The sequence below is a fragment of the Danio rerio genome, chromosome 23 (assembly GCF_052040795.2).
Source record: "Danio rerio strain M-AB ecotype USA chromosome 23, GRCz13ab, whole genome shotgun sequence".
Classification (NCBI taxonomy): Eukaryota; Metazoa; Chordata; class Actinopteri; order Cypriniformes; family Danionidae; genus Danio; species Danio rerio.
In genome coordinates this window covers 15,094,466-15,120,000 of record NC_141043.1, presented here as the reverse complement: position 1 = coordinate 15,120,000, position 25,535 = coordinate 15,094,466, and the positions used below count along the sequence as shown (strand labels likewise).

Below are 25,535 nucleotides of genomic sequence, written 5' to 3'. Positions count from 1 at the left end.
ATTCCACTGTGAAGACATGTGCATTACACAAAAAACATATGCTGCATCAGTAACCCTCTGTGGCGAAAAAGTGTTCTGTCTCTGAAAAAGACACTTAAGCCCAATCCCATCTACCCCTTAGCCCTTCCCCTTACCCCTACCTTTTTTTTTACGTGCCCATCAAGGGGTAGTGGTGTACCAATTCTCTTTAGCTTGAAGGCGTAGTGCTCAGAGCAAAGGGTATACACACCTTCAAACAAAGATTTTTCAGGACCACACTCGAAACCAAGGGGTAAGAAAAATTTCCCAGAATACACCAGCTGCACCAAGAGGTAAGGAGATCCACAAATTAGTATTTTTTGTCATTATTACAAATTTTTACAACAAACAAACACGTTTTAATATAGTCATAACCGCGTACGTGTTTTACCATCATGCTTTAAAAAAAAAAAACGATAAAATAAAAACCATTATATTCCGCAATCCATTCGAGATCTATAATCCCTAATAATAAGTTCTGTACAGCAGTCCCACAACATTCTGACACTCGATGACACTGGAATACCCTGTCAGAAAAGTTTAGTGGCTGTCAATGGGCTTTTTACAGTGTCTGCTATAATGTTAATGTTGTTTTTGGTGTGTTTACATAGGTGAATATAACCACTGTGTTAAATGCACAGTATTACGATCTTATTGCCACATTAGATCGTTAGGATGACATAATATATGCCTTCGGTGATTTCCTGAAGATAAAAACCAAAAAAATACCACAACTGGAATCACAACAGCAGTTGGGATCATCTGATCTCATAGGAAGCAAGAGATGGCGATGACATATGATGACGTGTGCAGGTGCTGTAGTGCTGTCCCAATTCTTAAGGGTAAATGTTGAAGCCCTTCCCCTTAACCCTTGGTTGTAAGGGCCAAGGACAAGGGGAAGGAATTGGGGTACAAAAATAGAATTGGGATTGGGCCTAAGCCGAAAGAAAATGAATAAATGAATGAATGAATAATAATTATATTTCAATCATTCATTAATTTTTTTTCAGCTTTTTCCCATTATTAATTTGAAACACTATGGCCAATTTAGCTTATTCTATTTTTCTATAATGCATGTCTTTGGACCGGGAGGAAACCCACAAAAACACAGGGAGAACATGCAAACTTCATGCAGAAATGCCAACTGACCCAGCTGGGCCTCAAACCCGGGACCTTTTTGCTGTGAGATGATTGTGTTACCCACTGCACAATTTAAAAGTAATATTTTTTTAATTATAAATAATAATGAGCGATGCAGTGGCGCAGTAGGTAGTGCTGTTGCCTCACAGCAAGAAGGTCGCTGGTTCGAGCCTCGGCTGGGTCAGTTGGTGTTTCTGTGTGGAGCTTCCCTGCGTTCGTGTGGGTTTCCTGCCGCTGCATCCGGTTTCCCCCACAGTCCAAAGACATAAGGTACAGGTGAATTGGGTAGAGATCGGTTGCGACTAGAAGGGTATCCGCTGCGCAAAACATGCTGGATAAGTTGGTGGTTCATTCCACTGTGGAGACCCTGGATTAATAAAGGAACTAAGCAAAAAAGGAAATGAATGAATGAATAATAATAATAATGTTTACTTTATAGCACATTTCTAGTGATTAAGGATGCTTCACAACAAAAGTAAAAGAAAAAAACACACACATGCTCATGAAAAACAACACAAATGCCAATACTGAAATATTGCTGAACATTTTGAAGAAGAAGAAAAAATAACTGTTTACTGTAAAATCAGTAATATTAGGTCCCAAAATTTCTCTATGAAATTTCCCCCACAAACAGGTGTAATCCTTGGGGAAACAGTCGTTTTAAACTCCTGTATGCAATAGTATGTCGTAACTTGTTTAAATATTTTCCAGATAAGTTCAATTTTTGGATGTGACTTCATTTTACTGCATGTGGCTGTAATTAGCAATTAGCTGAAAGCCGTCCTCTCTCCGTCCAGCCTCATGATTTCCAGCACCCCTGGCAGCGACACAGCAAAAATGTGTTTCACAGAGAAGATGGAAGAAAAATCAATTCCCCTGAAGTCCTGAAGACAAAACACACCCTTCTGAGGGAACGCTTCTCTCTGACAGCTACTCAGCCAAGACACTGGATTTCCACTCCAGAATCAACACTTAAAACCCACATGGAACTGTTCTCCACCTTCTCATGTCTCCTTCATCTTTACCAGCCTCCTTCACATCCACATTCAGCATAAAACTCTGAAATCTCTCAACTGTGTGTCTTCTCAAAGACTTTTCTGAATTTGTTGAACCGATTTGTTGAACCGATATTGTTTCAACACAATTAAATATAATTTTAGTGAAATTTACATATGACATAGCATAAAGAGCTCTCATTACTCATTGGAAAAGTGTTAAGTGTAGACTCGATCAAGTTAAATATTTAAACATTGTAATTCGCTTTGTGCGATGTGATTATACATGCAGTATATTGTATGGACAAGTTAAAAGTCTATTGTTTTATATTATGCATATGCTTTATCGCTTATTTTGTGGTTTATTATTACTTTCATTATTTAATGTAAAATAATCTTAACTCCACAACAGAGATTTAAACAGAGGGTGAATAAAAATACAGGGTTGAAAGATATATTTAGCAAATACTTGATGTTGGGTCAGTAATAATAAGCTTTTGAAAAATGTTTTGTATTTCATTAATATTCCTTTTATATTTCCACATTCTTAATTAATCATTTGCCCTAAAGTTCTAAAAACAGATAAATAAAATAAGAAATATAAACAACAGTAGTTTCCTATTGAATCTGATTGGCTGATAGCTGTGAGTTATTGAAGCAATATCAGCACTCATGTAGCCTCTACACCATTGTGTATTAGTCCACCCACACCAGCAGAGGATCACAGTTAGACAAATATTGCAGCTGTTGGACAAAATAATGTATTTTGATGCTTTTTTAGTCATGAATGTAGTTGTTTAGATTGCAACTATGCCTGAGCAGAGCAAAAACACAGAAATAGAAAGCGGTTCTAAAATAGAAATTTTAAACATTGTTGTCACAGATGATTATTTTTTCCAGTGTTGGGTTTTGACTGGAATGGCATCGTAAAACATGTGCTGATAAAATTGGTGGTTCGTTCTGCTGTGGCAAGTCCTGATTAATAAAAGGCACTGAGCCGAAGAGAAAATGGTGAGGACAAAGATCAATTTTATTGCAGGTCATGGTAATGTGTCTCGTGTAGTTAGGACAAAGGAAACAATCTGAATTCTACCAATTACAAAATCCTTAATTCTGTGTAATGTGCCTTTTTTCCCCATTAGCACCAAAGAAAATTTTTCCACAAGCTCAAAATATGCTGGCAATGATATATTCTTGGTGTACTCTAGGTATACATATACACATGACAAATATTTTACAGACTTTTAAGTAAACTTTAAACAATAGTGTCACAAAGTCCTGTGATTTCCTCAGACACAGAACCAGTATGACGGACCACATAAATCATGTGACTGAGAAACCCATTCCAGAGAACAGTGCTGTGGCACAGAAAATCACTAAGGACACCGAGTCCTTTGTTTTAAGCCTAGACTGAAGTTGTGTAAACTCAAAACAAGAGACACATTAATACAGAACAGTGTTTGTCCACAGTGAAATCAGCAGTGACTGGAGCTGTAGAGGCTCTGCTGGAGAAATTAAGGGTGTCCAGTATCATAACCAACAGCTGGACGCTTGCACCCTTCTCCATTTCCCACTTTCTCTCATTGTTCAACACTCCTCACTCATTTCCTCAGGCTCTGGCTGATCCCCAGATGAGTGCAGAGGTCAGGTAGCTCAAAAACATAACCCCCTTTTTTTAACTCCCAGCAGAGATAAGAAAACATTTCTCAGGATTAGTTTACCATGGAGAAGTGGGGTAATGTAAAAATGACTCTCTGAATCATTGGTAATCGAGTTCTTGTGGCGGTAAAGATGACGGCATCTTTTACAGGCTACAAAATACTTTGATAACCAGGGTAAAGGCAGTCTTGTGAAAATCGACTTGTAAAAAGACCAGGGGATCTTTTCTCAGTGATCGATGAACAAATGCCTAAATATGAGAAGACAGCAGAAACCTTCTCAGAAGAACACTGTTCACAGTTATATTAGAATTTTATGAACCTTACTCTGCAGTAAGGAAGTAAGCTCTTTTCTGCAATTGTTTTCAAGCCAGGCTCAATGGAAATATGTGCCCAGGGATACATTCTTGAGAACCGAAACATATTATTCGGACTACTTTTTCTTTTTTGCTTTCTGTTTTCACAAATCCACTAGAGGGTGCTGTGCACATTTTTGACAACCTCAAATATGTTATGTTGTGTTCGTACCAGACGTGGCACATGCGGATAAATCGTGCAATTTGCACGTAAACAGATCCATAAACATTTTGAGTTTACTCACTTCATTCGTACGTCAAATTTACTTCATTTGCGTGTCAAATTCACTTCACATGGGAGGGTCTTCTGTCTGCCTGGTGACTCTAGCTTCGTTACTAAATCACAAACATGAATTTTATTGAGAGAATAGCTGTGTTTATGTGCTTTATGAAGACTGAAAAACAGCGTTGATTGGTTTGGAGCCGTGCCTGATTCTATTACAGGTTTATTCAGAGGTGCACCCATGGCTTTCAGATGGAGGCTTTTAGTGGTGCTTCTGTCTAAGCCAAGCCCAGTTTGGCGAAATGTTGTCCGGTGTCGGCAAGAGGATATTTCCCTGGGACACCAAAAAAAAAGCACTACATTATAATCATGCCGCTACAAGAGAAAGATCCTGATTGGTTATTAAATAATAAATATTCACTGAAGTTCCGATTTTCCAATTCGAGTGATTCTGGCATAAGAGCATCAATTGCTCACACGAATTGCGTCATTCGCACCACCTCATTCGCGGGTATCAGGCTGTAGGATGTCTTTGCATTGACCTAACATGTAAATCTCTCAAACCACAGTCTATACTCAAATTTAGTCTATACGGAGGTGAACGGTCAGAAGTACTGGCCTATAGCGTTCGTTTTACATACAAAATACAGCCATTATGTACCCCAAGGTACAGTGCTCAGCATAATTAAATACACTCCATTTTGAAAATGAATATTTGTATCCATTTCTCAGTGAATATAGGCAGTGTTTTTAGTACATTTGAACTAAACAGTCTTATAAAACAGATACATTTATTAAACTAATATTCATTTATTCATTCATTTTCTTTTCGGCTTAGTCCCTTTATTAATCTGGGGTTGCCACATAGTCACCAAACATCTATAGAAATTGAAAGATACAAGATTTTAACAACATTTTTCAAATTTTTTTGCTTTTTGATAATCTTGGTTTTTATTCTTTTTAAATGTATTTAATATTTTTCCAGAACATATATAAAGAGTAAAAATGTTGGGTATTAACATTGCTTATGATTTTGTGCTATATAAATAAGACTTGAATTTGAGTTGAATTAGAATTTGAACTTGAATTGGGGTTGAAGTTTATTTAACCATAAATGCTGATAAGAATACATGTTGATCTGTTAATCACGTCTTCGTAAATATTTTAGAGATTAACACAGCTTGTACTTGCATTTTTAATGGATTGTTTCAATATTTGATGTTGTTTTTATTTTAATACAAAACCCCTGAAAATCTTTTGTATAATAAAAAGATTTTTAAGTTCATGTTTACATGTTTCTGTATTATTCCAGACATTTTGTGTTATTTGTGTTTTGTATTCACATGTCTACAATTAAAAAAATAGGGACAATGTGGCATCTGTTAAATGCTTATTAGTTTCTGTTTCTGGTAAGTGTTAATACGTATAGATCAATACTAGCTTTGCAATTGCCAAATAAGATTTCGTTATCTAACATATCTGTCTGTAAGCTAACACTGGTCTTACTGAGAACCTGCTCTGTTCTCCTCACATCAAAGCTCAGTTACTCTTCCTTGACTGCTGTTCTGTCTGCTGGTCTGACCACAGGCTTATAATCGTATGGCTGTGGTCCATCATTTGTGTGAATCTCTCAGAATATCTTATCTCGACATCCAAACGCGCACCGCGATCAGTTGTCTTCATACTGTTTATATGCGCTATCCCTCAATCCGACGTCACTTCCGGTCTGGAGATTTTTCAGATGCAGAAGTACATTTCTGTGACTGAAATTGACTCCAGATGGCTTAATAATTAACTTTAAAGTATATTTTAAAGAAAATCTTCCTACTTGACTCTTGCACACATTGACTCACTGCTATGTCTAACCTACAATAAGCTCTTTAAAGGAACACTCAACTTTTTTGGGAAATAAGCTTATTTTACAAGTCACCTAGACTTAAACATTTGACAGTTTTTTAACCCATTTAGCAGAGCCCTCAACCCCCAACCTTCCAAAGACATTTTCTTATTTAAAGCTTGACTCTTCTGTAGTCACATCATTTACTAAGACCTATGGATAATATAAAGTTGCTATTTTTAAGGTAATTCTGGCGTAATAATCAAGGAAATGTGTTGCCTTATGGCTGCAGCAGGCCTAATGATATTACACAGCACCTGAAAATATTTCCCGGCACCCAGCACTACACTTGCACCACCAGTTGGAATCAGTGTAATATTAAAACGCCAGCAGCCAAGGTACTGTCCATTGACTTTAATGCCATTATATAATTGACTGAGGTGCCTCGTGGGATCCATATTAGACATTACACTTTTTCCAATATTAAGTAATACACAGCTTTCTATCTCTATATACTGTAGTAAGAAAATCTCTGATGAGGAACTTTCAGATATTTGTTCTGAGGCAGTCTGCAGCTAAACTCTACAGGATGGTGCTCTTTAAAAAGAGTTTGGAAACCTCTAATTTTACCACTTGAAAAATTGAAAGCAATATTTCATTTTTGAGTGAACCAATATTTTTAATAGGAATGTTCAGATCACATCACGTGATTGGAAATCAGGCCAGATCACATGGTTTCAGATGCTATCTGAATCGAATGTTACCTCCTGATCAAGACTTGAATTCATATGCATCTCTATATTCTCATTACTTTTTAACACTTCTATAGTTATTTGGTGGCACATAGTTAGACCTCTTTCTTCACACAAAAATAGCAACACGTGCGGCATGATGAAGAGACTTTATTGGTTAAATGTCGACAATGTAGAACACGGAAGGACCTTGAAGCGAAAATCTTGAGTATATCTACACTCTGGAGGTTTTATTAAGTTGACGATGACAACTTTGCCAAAGCAAACTGTGAGATAAGTAAACTTGTAAATGCCTGCTGGGTATTTTAAGTTAAGGTGCTATATGGTTTTTATATTAGATTTTTTTTAGATTCTAAAGACAAAAAAATAAAAATTTATGTTATTTATTACTTGATTGTTCAAGATACCTTGCAGAAGTGCTCTGATTGTTAAGAAAGATGTTGAATGTTAAAATAAAGTGAATTTCATAAAAAAGAAGGAACATCCTGGATCTGCTTCTGCGCTCTTCTTTATTTATTATAGAAGCATCAGATCAAGTTTTGGTATCGGTAAAAACTCAAAATTAAATTACTCTGACTCAGACTCAAGGGCAAAAAAACTTCATCTGGACATCCCTAATTTAAATGAGAGCTAAATAAAACAGTCCAAATTTAAACCTTTCTGTAACTTACCATGCATCAGTGAGCAGGTTTATTTAAAACTGTAGTGAGAACTGCTTAACCACTGCTTAAAAAAAGCTTCCTGACTGTTTAAGTGTTGAATGCTTTTGCCATTATTAAAACAAATCATAATTACAACTCATAAAGCTAATAGCTAAGAGTTACTGATGACAGATTTAAAATGAAAATGGTTTGGTTTTGCTCTTTCATGCACTGCAGTTTTTCTTCTAATTAATTTCTGAGGTGGGAAAACAAAAGTACTAAGCACATAATTTGGGGACTGGAGTATGAGAAGGAGAACAGAAAATGAGACTAATGAAGTAAGAAAACATGAAGTATTGTTTCCTTTTAAAACACAATGCAACTTATTAGTGTCAACAAGACTACAGTGTGTTGCCTGAAATAATTCATTACTTCATTTTCCTTCAGCTTAGTCCTTTATTTATCAAGGATGACCACAGCATGACCACAGAATGAAAAGCCAACTATTCCGGCATATGTTTTACGCAGCAAATATATATATATATATATATATATATATATATATATATATATATATATATATATATATATATATATATATATATATATATATATATATATATATATATATATATATATATTTAAATAATGTCCAATATATCCCTATATTAAAAAAAAAAAAAAAAAACATTTTATTATTGGTTTATTATGTGCCATGTGTAGGTAGACTGCACACATTGTGCTACTGTAACACTTCATGAATTAACATTACAAACATCTGACATGCTCTGATAATCAATCTGTCCAAGCAGGTCTTAAAGTAACAGTTCACCAGAAATTAAAATCATAAATTATTTATTCACCCTCATCCTCATCAACTAATGCAATTTTAGGTTTATTGTCTGTCTTCTCTCTCCTCCTTTGCCTCTAGTCTGCATCACAGCTCAGAGCTAATTTTAGAAAAATCCAAAATAGAAAAGAAGCTTCATCTAGAAGCCGCTGTTTTACACCTGATGAACAGACAGGACCGCACATTATGTTATCAAACACTTGACTTGTGTATTTTGTTCTTATTGAATTACTAAATTGATTCACACTCAAAATGAACACACTGCCTGTGCCAAATGTGGGCAGATTTTGGCTTCAATGATTAAATCCTGCTTTGAATTTAAATGAACTGAAAACTAAACATAATTTGACAGTTATTGTTCAGACCATATCAAATCAAAGCGATGCAAAAGTTTTCAAATTATATTCATGAACCACGCCTTGTACATTAATATGAATAGGGCAAAAATCTCAAAAATATATTATTTAAGTACAGTATTTAAATTTACAATATTTGTCTTATTCTAAATGACTATGGAAAACTCAGTAATGGTTTTACTGGCCAGTTCAGATGTCACCCAAAAATATCAGGATTGTGTCTTTTTTTTTGAGTGTTTATTTCATGTTCAAATAAATCAATAAATAAAAATCCAGCTACAACTCATAATAGCTGTAGAAATATATGCAAATATATGCAATAAAAATATATGCAAATTACGTATATGACATACAAGTTCAAAATTGGATTTTACATATAATAAAATATATCACACATGCAACACATATTTAAAAAGCTAGCAAAAACGTCAATTTGCAAATATTTTTGAAATTATATATTAACACAAAATCATTGCTAATATATTTGAACATACATTATTTGCTCTGGTGCTCATTGTAGTGAGAAAACAGAACGATTCAACAAACTAACAAACCAGGTTATATCACAGTGTATTATGGTTGTGTAATATATGAATTATGATTAGTGCGGGATATGCATTTCATGTCGAATACAAAAGAGAAAGCATGCAGAAATATTACAGAGTGCTGTTTATCCATTAAGGAAATATTTTTTCCATTATTTAATCATATAATATTTTGTATTAGGCATATTGTTTGGTTCATTTCTGCATTGCCATCTCGAAAAAAAGATCAACATTGATCTGCTTCATGATCAGACTGCAGTCTCGGTTCATTTGTTATTTCTCTGCATAACTGCACATTTTTGCTTATATAGAGAGTATATAGCTGAACTCAGAATTATTAGCCCCCTTTGATTTTTTTTTCTTTTTTAAATATTTCCCAAATGATGTTTAACAGAGGAAGGGAATTTTTACAGTATTTCTGATAATATTTTTTTTTTCATCTGGAGAAAGTCTTATTTGTTTTATTTCAGCTAGAATAAAACATATTAAGGTCAAAATTATTAGCCCCTTTAAGCTATATTTTTTGATAGTCTACTGAACCAACATTCCTATAACTTGCCAAATTACCCTAACTGCTCAGTTAACCTCATTAGCCTAGTTAAGCCTTTAAATGTCACTTTAAGCTATATAGAAGTGTCTTGGAAATATCTAGTAAAATATTATTTACTGTCATCATTGCAAAGATAAAATAAATAAATTAGAAATTATTATTATTATTATTTTTACATCACAATAGTAATTTTTTTTAATTTTCAGATGTATTTAAGAAAAATTGTGCTGAATAAAATGTGTATGTATACAATAATGTTTAGCTTTTAACACATCATTTAAAATATGTGGCTAAGAAATAGCTATTAACTTTGAAAAAATTTGACAGGGCAAGTAAAAATCTGAACCACTGTCCCGATCGGGCCAGTAGAAAAAATCCTTATAGCGTTGAACCCTGATATATCATATTTTTTACTGTATATGTGAAATTTGTATGAACTTGTATGTCATTTGCATTTATTGCCATATATATTAGATCTCTTTGTGGGTATATCTGGGGCTTATAACTTCAATAAATCTTGCTGTATTGAATTTCATTTAGTCCGCTAGATACATTGGACAATTGAAAACTGCCATCATCTTTAACCTTGTCAATAAGCCATGATCAAAACAAAAAACAAAACTCAGAAAGGACAGTTACTGAGTCTATGCCACAACTACTACCACTAGTAATAGTTTTCTTAAACTCAAAGCACGAACAACTATAAATAATTTAAACCACAGCCGCTGGCATTGCACCAACTTGCCCAGATTTTTTTATATTCATTAGACTTATATTCATACTTCTTATAATGTCGAAGTAGAGCTATGGATCACTTTAAACTGTGATCATAAGTAAAGGTATAGTTCACCCAAAAAAAAGGAAATTTACTTAACCTTGAGTGGTTTCATACCATTTCTTTTTTCTGTTGAACACAAACGAAGATGTTTTGAAGAATGATAAAAAACTATTGACTCTTTATTTGTGTTCAACAGAAGAATCTCACAAATAATTGAAACAAGTAAACGATAACAGAATTGTCATGTTTGGGTGAACTATCCCCTTAAATCCACTATCTGACGAAAGTGATCTGTTTGTATATAGACTGTAGACAATTTTTTCAACCACAAAGCGATAAAGAGTGATGCTTTGACATGAATAAAACATGAAAAAGTGCGCACAGCGGCCTCTCGCGGATCCGCGAAAACAAAAAAACGCTCGAATACGTACCTCTAGGGACGTAAATCGCGGTCCGCAGAAACGTCCGCTGGGCTACGTTTCCACAATGAGCCCGGGTTGGATTAAGCCGCCATTTTGCATTAGATACATAAAACCTTGATCTGAGTTGTAATAATTTACTAACTCAATAATAAAACATGAAGCTTGCAGAAAGAAACTTTCTCGACTTGATGCAGCCTACACATATCCTACCCAGGGCTGGCGTGTCCATAGAGGCGACCTAGGCGGCCGCCTAGGGCGGCAGAATACAGAGGGCGGCGTCCCCGACACAACCCTCACCTCTCCCTCCCTCAGTTATATCCGCATCTAGGGCACCGTCCGCGACACTAATCTCACCACCCGCACCCTCAGTTATATCCGTGTCTAAAGCGGTGTCCGCGACACTACCCGCACCACCCATGCCATCAGTTATATCCGCGTCTAGGGCAGGGTCAGCGTCACTACCCTTACCCCCCGCGCCCTTATTACGCCATTATACGCCCCCGCGCCATTATATCCGTGTCTAGGGCGGCAGAATAGAGAGGGCGGCATCCGCGACAGCTCCCTCGACCCCCGTTGTCACTTTAAAGGTTGAGGGCAGCATAACCGTCCTTTGCCTAGAGTGGCTGTTCAGCTTGCTCCGGCCCTGATCCTACCTCTTATCGCTGCCTCAGATCTAATATAACTAGCAAGCATATTTTAAACATGACTTTATAAATGTGATTCAGTTTTAAAGTTTTCTTTTTACTTTGCAGTAGGCCTATACTGAAATGTTGAATACGCTAAAGCCTACCTAATCACTTTAGCCTAACATATAAACAAACACAATTAAATCCTTATAAATAAATTGGATATCTTGTAAGATACTGCGTGATCCAAATATACTATTGTTTGATAATTTTTTTAAGCTTTCATTACATTTTGGGCATGATATCCATTTTCAAGATTTGACCCAATCTATTATACAAAATCCTAGTGGATTACTTTTGAAAAAGCGGGCCCTGATGACCAGAAAAAGAAAGACCTTCATGGCCGCATGATTTAAATTTTTTGCCTTCTGTTTTTGCTTTACAAGCTTTCTCCAACCATTCTTCACCGTACTCAAACCCTGTCATCGTGGTTAACTCCTCTCTGAATCTCAAGTCCATCATATCAACTGGTAGTGTGAAAAGAAACAGAAGCCGTCAGCGACATCATATCGCCCCATAGTGTTCGTTTTAAAGACGAAATGCAGCCATAAGTAGCTCTGACTACATAATTTTCCCTCTCGAGAGATGTATACAGGAGCTTTCACAATAAACCTGTTTGTTGATTCACATCATGGGACAGTAAAATTTGCTTGGGTATGAATCCCAAAAAACACTGACAATAAGCGTGAGCAAAAATTGTCTTGTGCACAAGCCTTAAAGCTCAGTAAAGAGAACGGTGTGATGTGACAGGAATTAATTGACCATAACTACATTTCCCGAAACTACATCATGCTTAAGCTGCACCTTAAGCTGTACCATATAATTAATATGAATATAAGTCATACTACACCCAGTGTTTAATTAGGCTAACTGAAAAGTTGTCCTGCAAAGATTAAACCTTTGACCTGTTAGAGTGTTTATGGGGTAACTTTTCCTCTCCTCTCTCAGCTGTTACAGCGATATTTGTGTATTTTATATTTTGAGTTTTCTAAACTGTGTCCATCATGGATCAGCTGTAATAGCCACAGTTATTTTTCAGTTTCAGTGTTGCTGCTGGGTAAACAGTGCTGACTGTTAGAACCAGTCGTAAAATTGTTGCATGTTCACCACTTACCGCCTACTCTGCCTCTTCTTCTACTTCTACTTCTACTTCTACAGTAGTTGACAGTAATTCATAATTATTGTGTAGAGCCTCCTTTTGCGACCAATACAACATCAATTTGTCTTGGGAAAGGCAGAAACAAGTCCTGCACAGCGGCCAGAGGGATTTTGAACAATTCTTCCAGCAGAATAGTGACCAGGGGTCTCATGTACCAACCCTGCATACACACAAAAACTTTGCGTATGGCAGGTTTCACGCTCACATTTGGATTTACTAACAATGTAATGTAACACATGGGTAAAACATTTTTATAAAATGGAAAAAAAGGTTAATTGACACAACATTTTTTTTTACCAACTATGTGATTTAGAACATATAAAAGCATTTGCAAATGTATACAACCCTTAGTCTACGGCAACGGCAGTGTTAGCCTAATTTGCGATCTCCAGAAATGTATATAGGGCTAGGTTTTCAGAATGAGTCTATGTTGAAAATGTATGTGAACACAACAGTATAAATGACTGAAATACAAGACCCCATGAATGGGTAATAAACATTTCATTTCAATCTGGTGGTCTTTGATTATGGTCAAACAAAATCAGATGCTATTATTTAACTGCAGCGACTTCCCAGTGGGAAGTTTGTTTTGCTTCATAACACAGCTACTTAATTTGCTTTATTTGTCTTAACGTATTTCTTGTGAGTAATGCTATATAATTGATTAACTATAACATTGCTGTCAAATGAATTATAAAGGAGCCCAGCAAGCGCTATTTTAAAAAGCTCAAAATGACTACAACTCACACTGGGCGAGTGTAAAAGAGCAGAGCAAAGTGAATTCCTGAATGGATTCAGATTTCTGCAGAAATAGGGAGAGAGGGTTTGCACAGGGTCACAAAAAGGAAAGAAAAGCAGTAGGATCCATTTCTCTTGACTCAAGGTCCCTGACTCTTAAGGGCTGAATCGATTTTTAAACTACTCTCCATAAAGCTACAGCACATCATTGGCCTTGCAGAGCTTGTTCTATGTGTAATCTCCAGCTATCATCTGCTGACACAGGGCCAAAAGTCTGCGGCAGTCCCGGCATCCCATAATTCACAGCTGCTGATAATGCTCCAGGAAAATGTTGCCCTTGTACACTAATCTAGGAGCAGACTGAATCGTAAGCCTCAGAAGCTGCTAAAATCATTTCTGAATGGCCCTTTTCTGCTGATAACCTAACATTTTAGGTTGCTCTTTAAATAAAAATGATGCCAAATCTAATTAGCGTAGTGGTTTCATCTGCCAAAATGTTTGTCTCTTATCAGTACTCTGCTTTTAGGGGCTAATGGATTATCAAATAAAGAGGGAAAATGATCATGTGTATTTGATGGATGATGATGTAATTGATAGATGCACAAGTCATTAAGATATTGTGTTAACACAGCTTGATGGTATATAATAAAATAACGTACTTTTACCACACAAAAATATTGGTTGCTTTTAACAAAAAGGTTTAATTAGTTAATGTTAATTAACATATTTACCAACATGAACTATGTATACTTGGTTATAAAACAGTTCTGTCTGGTTCTTGAATCTGATTGGCTGATAACAGCGTGATATTCTGCCAGTAACATCACACAAAGGCCTCTTCACCCTTTACCTTTGTGTATTACTCCACCCACATACAGTCAGCAACAAGCAGAAAGATACTACAGTTTGACAACTACAGTTTGACAAATATTTAGTCGAGAACGTAGTTGGTTAGATTTTAACTATACAGTTTATTTGTAACAATAGTGGCTATTTTAAAATATTTACAATTTCTGAGAGAGCTTGTCGGCGGACATTAGCCTGCCATACAGTAGACCAAAGACAGATGATGTTTTCTATCCACAAGATGGTAATAAGCCCTTATGCTTAGAAGATTATAACAGTCTGATTTCTAACCAGAACTGATCAAATCATTATTAAACTGGTAAGCATACCTGCCAACACTCCCGTTTTTTTCCAGAGAGCATCCTATAATTCAGACCAATCTTCAGTAACAATGCCGTTTTTTTTTCTTCTGGAAAACTCCTGTAATTTCGTCCCCCCCCCCCCTTATTTTTTTTTTAAGGTACAGACTGTAAACACCCTTGGGTTTATTCTCTTAAGTCGATCTCTCTCTTTTGTATGTTGTAGTGTTGTACTTATACCAATTTGCTTGCATATCAGGAATGTGTGTCATGTTGGCAGAAAGATAGAAGCATCATAAACACAACAGCAGTCTGGTAGTAATTGTGTTGCTTTTTTCAGGGTGAATTATTTTGATATCCCAAATGTAACAGAGAAATACTGTAGACTTCTACACTGTAAGAAGATATCTCTGTAGACGAATGACATTTCATGTCACGTTTAGCCTTAAAATTTTAAAGTGTGAGCAAAATCAGCTGTTTTGTCATCACTTTAGACTTTATGCTATAGAAATAAAATAAACTATTTGAAATTGAACTTTAGAACTGTGACTCAGTGCAATCCAACACACATCAGTGATTCAGCATGTACATATAATAATGTTCAAGAGGTTTAAAATGTATTAATTGGATTATAAACCTTACCATTTCGTTAGAGTGGAGTAAGTGCACTATTTTGTGCTTCTAATTGGCTGTATTTAAATTTCTGTCGTGTTTCATCCAGTGCAAACAGCCAAATTGCTTATCACTGCATATTTCATCACTGAGCCTCTTTGGACATGGTGTTTTAATGTAACCTGGGGTCCATTCTTCATAAGTAGATTACTCGATTAGCTGGATTTGGATATTGACGATTTGACACGATCAAGGATCGTTTCGTTTTTCAAAACTCAGCTGTAAGTTGTTGTCATAGCAACAGTTCTTGTAGCTCAAACCTGGTGGGAGCAGGTTCATTTAATATAAAATTTTATATAAACAGGATTAGATTAGGTCACTTCAAGCAAAGATAACACTGAAAGTTAAACAATATATTTTAATAAAACTTGTACAATCTGCACTCTGGAATAAAAGTAAAAAGATTGCCACCTGGTGGTTCAAAGAGAAAATGAATTGATATTATCTTTTTTAGATACAAACGTGATTGACACCTTTACCAATATCAAAATGATTTTTTGATGAAAAATTAATTTATACAGTTATTCCTTATGTCGATCAAAAAAAAAAATTAATAAATTGAGTAGGCCTAGGCTACCATAATAAAGAAAATCTTCTCGAAATGTAGAACCAAATACATTGATATGCATTGAAATACATGATGAATACTCTTGACACATGAAAGTGTAAAGCCTGCAGCTCACAACAAATGTGGAAAGTTAGTGTCATATTTAACAAACTGTTTACTGCTAATTTTATGTACCTTTGTTCACATGGATAATTGTATATTAATCAGATGAAGTCATTACGCTGATGTGCCGTTAGCCAATTGATGCATCGCTGATCATGATTTCGAGGATTGATCCCAGCTAGCAAAATTCATGTGGCTCAAATCTGGCCCACAGCAGACACTTACATCTGGCCCACAGACCGCATGGAATGATGGCACTTGGGTGGTCCCCTCCGTTTGTCAGATCTGGGCCACAATTAAGCCATAACTATATCACATATCAGCCAGAATTCAACCAAATGTACCAGAACTGACCCTATTCTGGGCCACAGTTTACTTTTATTCTGGCCCAAAACCGGCCCACACCAGACACTTACATCTGGACCACATACTGAATGAAATGATAGCTCTAGGGCGGTCCGCTCCTGTTTGTCAGATCTGAGCCACAAATAAGTCAAAGCAATGTCACATATTAGTCAGAATTCAACCAAATGAACCAGAACTGACCCTATTCTGGGCCACAATTTGCTTTTATTCTGGCCCAGATCTGGCCTACACCTTACACTTGCTTTGTGTGGCAAAGTACAAAAATCCCAGCATCCATTGCAGGAAGATTACCTTATTTTGAAAAACCAAATTAGCCAGATTACCATGTTTGAAAAACCAAATTAGCCAGAGATCAGTTATCAAGATTAAAAAATCCAGGATCTGCCCAAATTATCTTAGATCATTCAAGCGAGGTATGAAGAACGGACTCCTGCTCGCCTAATCTTTACGTTCATAATATTTATATTATTTGATAATTAATAACCATCTCATGTGAAACTCCGAGTCTGAGTCTCAGTTTGGAGTCTGCTATTGTTCAGCACAGGCTGCATTCCGATCACCGACACACACTTTGTGATTCCTTTATGACTGAATTAATAAAATTGCCAGGGTGCTAAAAGGCAACCCAGGGTGCTGAAATATAATTGGCTAAACTGGCATTGGGCGGGTTAAAGAGACCTAAACAAAGACCGTAGCATGCATTTTCAAAGCAGAATATCTGACATCAGCATTGCTTTTCAGATAAACACTTAGCATTTGTCTCAAATATCTGCACAAAGTATTTTATGCTTTAGAAGAGTCAAAAACATACATTGAGAACACCTTTACATTGAGAACACCTTTACATTGAGAACATGTTTTTAACACCTGAGGCCTGTTGCTCCATATGATAAATTTGACATTTATTTGAGCAAATGTTGCTTTTTAAAAGTATTATTATATTTTCTTTTTGCTCAAAAGGTTTTTATGTTTTCTTTTCATCTAACTTTAAGCCTATTTAATTGATCTAATTCAGTTGATTCATTTATACTGATTCTGTATAGTCAGGTGTTGTATTTTTAATAACAAAATCATTTAATGTTCAACAGAGATTTTCTTTCTTGCTGTTTGCTCAAAATTTCAGATTTAAAAGTCTTTTTTTTTTTTTTAGCATTGTGAGCCTGTTAAACCTGAACTAAACCAGGGGGGATTAGTTTGTTTTAGTCAACGCTAAATATACTCTGAAACTCAAGAGTTTGTTCAGCTATGAGCCATGGGTTTCAACTATCTTTAATTCTTAATTCGACAGTTTTTATGAAAAATGATAAGCAATTTTGAACTTTTAAATCCTAAAATAAGTTGACAAGGGGGATTGTATGATATACAGTTATTAATCCTACATGTTAAGCTTCATATAGAGAGATTATGGCTGGAAAAAGACATGCTTCAGCTTATTTGTGTGTGTGATGCTGTTTGTGTTCACACCTACAGCTCTCTTCAGTGATGGTGTTGAATAGGCGGAGCTCAGGCATGGAACAGATGGACGCTATGTGGTGGGTCAAAAAATGAGCTGCGTCGTCCCCGGCGACCTGCCACCTGACAGCATCAGCACCACAGCAACACTGCCCAGCCAATACAAGAGCAGCCGCTGAATTCTCAACTATAGGCAACTACAATCTGGTAAATGAAATATATACAGTTGGAGTTAGAATTATTAGACCCTCTTTTAAATTTGATTTCTTTTTATAAATTTCCCAAATTATGTTTAACAGAGTAAGGAAATTTTCACAGTATGTCTGATTATATTGTTTTCTTCTGGAGAAAATCTTATTTGTTTTATTTTGGCTAGAATAAAGCAGTTTTTAATCTTTTTAAGGTCAAAGATCAAAATTATTAGCCCCTTTAAGCTATTATTTTTCGATAGTCTACAGAACAAACCATTATAATACATTAACTTGCCTAATTACCCTCAGCTACCTAGTTAACCTAGTAAAATATTATGTACTGTCATTATGGCAAAAATAAAATAAATTAGTTATTAGAAATGAGTTATTAAAACTATTATGTTAAGAAATGTTTTGAAAAAAATCTTTCTGTTAAACAGAAATTGGGGGAAAAAATAATTCAGAGGCTAATAATTCAGGGGGGTAATACAATTTGACTTCAAATGTACGTAATTTATTTCAATTAACTTATGTAATTTATGACAGTACTTCTGTCTTCAGGGTCATCTTATCCATCAGAAATAATTTTTAGACTTTTGCTGATTCTGATTATTTTCACTCAACAAAAAAGAAATGTTTTTTTGAATAATGTTACACTAATAGTTCCTTTAGGAAACCAAAAATGCTCCCTGGTATGGCTGCATAAAACCCTATTAGACCTTTATTTCGTGTGTATCATCTATTATTATTGGCACTTTGATAATTATAAGAACAATTTCTAATAATAATGCTAAAAAGTTTTTTTTTGCTGCTTAATATTTTTGTGACAGTATTTTTTTAGATTAGCAAAGTTTTAAAATAGAAATTATTTGGAACATTTGACATGTTTTTACCATATTTGGTCAAAATGTCATATTTGGTCAACTAAATGTGACCTTTTTAGAAAAAAAATATAAATTTATATTCTAATATTATAATAATAAAAAATAAATATATCTATCTATCTATCAATATATATATATATATATATATATATATATATATATATATATATATATATATATATATATATATATATATATATATATATATATATATATATATATATATATATATATATATATATATATGTTTGTGGCACCAGTGACACATTTTTTTTTTTTTTTGAATAAACAAATAGAAATCATTTGAAACATTTTAAATGTCTTAAACTGAACATGGCCTTGTTAAATGACAGTATAAATTCTTATTTTATAATTTTTTAAAAAGAAAATACTTATCCCAAAAATACAATATACGCTACCGGAAAAAAGTCTTATCGCCTCTGCAAATTTAGGAACAACAAATAATATATTGACCTCAAGTTGATCATTCTGGTAACAGAAGTGGCTTATATGAAAGGCAAATGCCCCTAGATTACACTGATTTTCCAAAATAAAACATACTGTAGTCATGCCTTGATTTTTAATGATTTAATCAGAATAGTAAGGTCTGACTTTACTTAGACAAAAGTCTTGTCACTTAACAGAAATAATGTATAGTATAAAATATAAAATCATGGTGTAGTTGAAAAAGAATAAATATTTAGTTTGACTCCCATTAGCTTGAAGGACTGCATCCATACATCTCTGCAACAACTCAAACAACATATTAATAGTTAAAAAAAAATAAAATAAAATTTGCAGGACTCCCACAGTTCATCAAGATTATTCGGATTCATCTTCAATGTCTCCTCCTTCATCTTACCACAGACATGCTCAATAAGTTACATGCCTGGTGACTGGGCTGGCCAACTCTGCAGCTCCTTGACCTTCTTTGCTTTCGGAAACTTTTATGTGGAGGCTGAAGTATGAGAATGAGCGCAATTCCGCTAAAGAATTTGCCCTCTCCTGTCGTTTGTAATGTAATGAGCAGCACAAATGTCTTGATACCTCTGATGTTGCCATCCACTCTGCAGATCTCTTGCACGCCCCCATACTGAATGTAACCCCAAACTATGATTTTTTTCTTCACCAAACTTGACTGATTTCTCTGAGAATCTTGGGTCCATGCGAGTTCCAATAGGTCTTCTGCAGTATTTGATGATTGGGGTGACAGTTTAACAGAAAAATCGAAATGATCGACTAGAAGTCAAGTTATTATTTGTTGATCTTACAACTGTAATCGACGTCAAGACGTTTGTCAGGTAGTGTAATCGTAATATATTACAGTTCCCACTATGAACAAAAATATGAAGCAACACAACCTTGTTCAACTTCGATAATGATCAGAAATGTTTCTTGAGAATTTAATAAATGTATTATTGTTTTCCAGACTGGTACGATATTAACGATGCTAAGCAATTCAGCTTTGAATCACAGAAATAAATGACATTTTAAAATATATTACACAAAAATAGGATTTGTGAGCTTTAATAATTATTATTTATTTTGTACTGTATTTTTAATTAAATAAAATTAAGCTTTTAGTGAAAAAAAAAACTAATGTTTTGAATTAAAAATATCTGGATTAAATGTTTAAGCCCTACTACAGACCAATGAATGATCTGTTAAGTTGTGACAGTGTTAGCGAATAACTTTCAGACTGATATGTTTTCAATTTGCCTCTTTTTTTGCTAAACAAACACAATGATATATAAAAGTTAACCTCAAGCAAAAAAAAAAAAAAATGAAGCTATTCTCTCATACATTTTGCTGTGTGTAATAGTTTTTCCAGCCTCTCTGACAGGAAAGAGGCCAATTATACAGAGGCATATGTTACACTCGCACAAAAAGCGCTTAAGACACATAGTCAAAAAGCGTGTCTGCTCCGCGCTCGCTACAATTACAGCAGTCAGTAAGAATGACCTTATTTGTTCCTACTGCCTATTTCGGCGACGCTGGCCAACTGCACACAGCTGTTGCCAAAGGCTTTCCAATGCCTCAGCAAGCAGCAAGCACTGCGATCATTCAGCTTTCCACAGGGAAGCTCTGCTAATGCCAGGACAGAGAGAGAGAGAGAGAGAGAGAGAGAGAGACGGAGATAAATTGTTGCAGAGATAGAGAAGGGGAAAGGGAGGAAAACTTATGGCAGGGATTTTATTAATGGCCAGGACAGTTCATGCACGCTGCAAAAAAAGTGAACACTTTGAAAAAAATAAATAAACATAATTATTTAATGTCAAATAGTTTAATAGAAAAATAGAAAAAGAGTAAATGTGTATTTTAGGTGTTATTTAAATGTTATCTTATTAAAAATAATTAATTAATTAAATAATTAATTAATTAGGTAATTAATTAATTTATTTTTTATTTAATTTAAATGGTTTTTATTGTTAGTATTTATTTATTTTTTATTTAATTTTAAATAAATTATTTTAGTATTTACTTATTTAATTGTAATTATTTATTTATTTGTTCATTTTAATATTACTTTTCAATGTTTTACTTTATTTTGTTCCCACATACTTATTAAAAATAATCCAGGTTAATTATTTAATTTATTTATATCTATTAATTAATTTATTTATTTATTGTAATTTATTTAATTTAATAATGTATTTTTATTCTTCGTATTTATGTATTTTATTTATTTAATCTTAATTAATGTACTTGTATTTATTTACTTGTTTATTTGTATTTATTTATTTGTTTATTTATTAATTTTATTTATTTGTTTTTCTTCCCACATACTTATTAAAAAATATTTATTTATTGCAATTTGTTTAATTTATTGTATTTTAATGCTTGTATGTATTTTAATACGTTATTTTTTATTTACCTTAATTTATTTATTTATTGTAATTTATTTTTATTTAACTACTGTATTTTATTGTTAGTATTTATTTATTTATTAATTTATTAATTTATTTATTTTAATGTAATATTTTTTTTCCTTATTTTAATATTAATTTATTAAATTTTACTTCATTTAATTTAACCCCACTTACTTTCCCCCACTTAATTTTTTTTTGTATTATATTTTTATTGTAATTATTTATTTATATTAATTGTTTATTATTAATTTATTTTTTAATAATTTATGTAATAGGCGCAGTGGGTAGCAGGATCGCCTTACAGCAAGAAGGTCGCTGGTTCGAGTCTTGGCCTGGCCAGTTGGCATTTCTGTTTGCATGAGTTTGCATGTTTCCCCGTGTTCGCGTGGGTTTCCTTCGGGTGCTCCGGTTTCCCCCACAGTCCAAAGACATACTCTTTAGACGAACTGGGCAAGCTAAATTCTCTGTAGTGTATGTGTGTGAATGAATGAGTGTATGGGTGTTTCCAAGTGATGGGGTGCGGCTGAAAGGGGCATTCTCTGCATAAAACATATGCTGAATTAGTTGCCGGTTCATTCCACTGAGGCAACTTTCGGATTAATAAAGACTAAGATGAAAAGAAAATGTATGAATGCACTTAATTTATTGAATTATTATTTACTTTTTTTCCAGTGCATGTGCAAATGCCCCAACAACGTAACCCAACATTGAAACAAATAATATATAAAAAAAAAACTTCAGATTAATTTCTTCAATTAATCTAAATTACATTTTTTAACCAGTAGTTTGGTTTGTCTCTATGGGTTTGTCCAACAACCCAGCAATTTTATTGTGTACACCTATTTATCTGAATATATATATATATATATATATATATATATATATATATATATATATATATATATATATATGTGTGTGTGTGTGTGTGTGTGTAAGTGTGTGTGTGTGTGAACTTCATATACACATTGCTTAAAACAGTGTGCGTATGTGTGTGTGTGTGTGTGTGTATACATATATATATATATATATATATATATATATATATATATATATATATATATATATATATATATATATATATATATATATATATATATATATATATATATATATATATATATATATATGTATACACACACACACCCATATATATATATATTTTTTTTTTTTTCATTAGTGCAACCCAATGTGTGTACATTTTAGATACTGTCATTTTTAAATACATATAAAAAATAAATAAATATATACATAAATAAATGAATAAATGAACATATATATTATATTCTATAAAAAACTAACATTACTTTAACTTAAATTTAGGCAGTTCATTTTAACTACTTTAAATTGTTTTTACTTTATTTTATTTTCCCCTCAGCTGCCTCTAGGCGTTTTTTATCTTTTAACTACTAGTTGATTTAATTTAGAAAATATGTTGTCTTAAGTAATATGGGAAGACTCTAGTAGCAGCCAAGTATGTTATGAAAAGAAGACAGCTTGTTTCCCTGTGGAGATTTGTATGCTTTAACTCACAGTTTGCTATGATTTGGACTGTATACAGAATGAAATTAGCCTAAATGTTTTCTGTGTTCCCAAGAACTCCTACAATTTCGTTGACATTTAGTACAAATTACCTTAAAGGGATAGTTTACAAAAAAAAAAAAGAAATCGACTCACCGTTTACTCAGAATTATCGATATTGACATCCATATAGGAAAAAAGACCCACACAGAAGTCAATAGCTATGTTTAAATCTAAAGATGCGTTTTACGTTTCCGCCTGTTTTTTATTTATTTGTTTATATAGCAAATCTATCTGTGCCACTTTGTGGACTCATGGGTGTTTCGGTATACAAAAGAGGTGTGTTAAAGCACATTGTTGGCGCGTTGCTATTTTGAGGAACTAAAATAGACTGCTCAATAGACCAGCTGAAAGCAGATCTAAAGACCAGCACAGAGATCGTTACTTGTTCGCCTCGCTTACACATTACTTAAAACAGTGGTTACCAACCTTTTTTGCCTGAGACCCCCTTTTCCCCCAGAAAAAAATTGTAAGGCCCCCCCACCACATTTAATGATATTATCGCTCATATGTTTGTAGTAATGATGACAAAAAATGTTGTTTTCAAACAAATAGTAAGTTACTATTACTATATCTAGATATGTTTATGTACAAATAATAGCCTAATATAAAATATAAAAGCAAAACATCGGTAGGCCATTTATAACTGAAAAACCATTTTTCATAGGATGACAAGCTGACAAAACATTGCTTTTTTATTTATGGAGAAAAGTACAAAGCACTGCAATGTTTTTTGTGTCCTGTGTTTGTCTGAGAAAAGTAGTCTTACCAAAATGGGAATATTCCATACAAGCTGAAGCTGATCGGTCAATTCTTGTCACGTGACTTGCACTGTGCTCGTGACCCGGGGTTCATTGTTGCGAGCCAATGACTGTATAGCACATCGCACTGCTTATGCGCGCAAGCCACTCACCACCATTGGAAACAACAAACTTGTGCAAGCTCTAGAAATACGTGATATACGAGTGGCCCCAAAAAGACAGCCATTATTTGCGATCTCTAGCAGTTTATCTTCTTGCACAGACATGCTGGATTCACCTGATTTGTAGACAAATGGGTTGCGATTCCATACCTTGGCAGTTCGTGGGTCCTTCACTGAGCCTTTTCCCCTTAGCCAGGAAATATTCCAAAACCGTCTGTTTCTTACTCATTTTGTTGCTTGTGGGTTAAATTTAGGCACTCAAGTGACCGAGATGTAAGCAAGAGAATACAGCCATTTTTCAAAATAAAAGACTCTTCAAAATAAAAGATCGTTCAGAGTCAGATAATAAATACAACAAAAACAATTTATGATTTCTTGTGCGGCCCACTACCAATTGACCCTTCACTAAGCCACACTCAAAAACTGCCACCAACCAATCGTGGCTTAGCAACCATAGCTACGCGCAGGAGCTCTATCAAGCTTTCGAGCTTTGGAAACAGGCCAAAGCTTTGTGCTTTTGGATTGTGCAAATCTGATACCCGGTATCCTAAAACTTTGGACAGGATGGTGGAATTTTTTCCCTTTTCAATAGCTAAAACCCAAGGGGAGAAATGTCAGCATGGACCAAGCTCTGTGAGGGGCTTGGTCTAAAAGAGCGGAGTTAAGTTGGTTTTGTTTTCAATATTCCTGACACAGTTATAGACGGCAATAACTCACCTCTTACCCTAAAAAAATCTGAAATGTGTTTCCTAAAAAATACAAAGCAGGTTATGTTTCACAGCTGCCTTTTCCTGTTTTTTTTTATTTTGCTCGATATTGTGAGCACTGCTCCGTTTACGTCTTCACCATAAAAGTCATACTAACTGACTAACTGTGTGAACTGTGTTTACAAACTGAGCACTTGCGATCAAAATACTTCATTCACATCTGTTTTTGAGTAATTTATAAGCCTCATGACCATGTCAGAGCTACAAATCACTGATGTTTTCGTCTGTCTTTTGGAAATGTAGTCATTGGTGACGGTATTATACCGGGTTAGTCTGCTTTTATATATGGTGTTGGATTAATATTTGCTGGTAGG

The 25,535-nt window shown here is 34.3% G+C and overlaps 1 protein-coding gene and 1 long non-coding RNA gene across 12 annotated transcripts in view; one reads left to right on the top strand and one right to left on the bottom strand.

The window, feature by feature from the left end:
- LOC141380587 (uncharacterized) overlaps positions 1-4,940 on the top strand; it is a 12,797-nt gene extending 7,857 nt beyond the window's left edge. The window contains exons 2-3 of the long non-coding RNA XR_015523347.1: positions 729-860; positions 1,556-4,940. This is a non-coding gene — a long non-coding RNA (uncharacterized LOC141380587). The remainder of the gene's footprint in view (positions 1-728; positions 861-1,555) is intronic.
- Positions 1-25,535, bottom strand: part of znf512b (zinc finger protein 512B) — a 145,815-nt gene that overhangs the window by 94,880 nt on the left and 25,400 nt on the right. Inside the window, exon 1 of one of the 11 annotated variants that reach the window (XM_087306697.1) lies at positions 24,605-24,775. The exons of 8 other annotated variants lie outside the window; for them this stretch is intronic. In XM_087306697.1, the coding sequence (XP_087162823.1) occupies positions 24,605-24,683 (79 nt within the window). In that variant the 5' untranslated portion in view covers positions 24,684-24,775. Of the gene's footprint in view, positions 1-24,604; positions 24,776-25,535 lie in introns of those variants that run through there. 2 more of the 11 variants (XM_087306701.1, XM_087306698.1) reach the window with 2 other exon arrangements.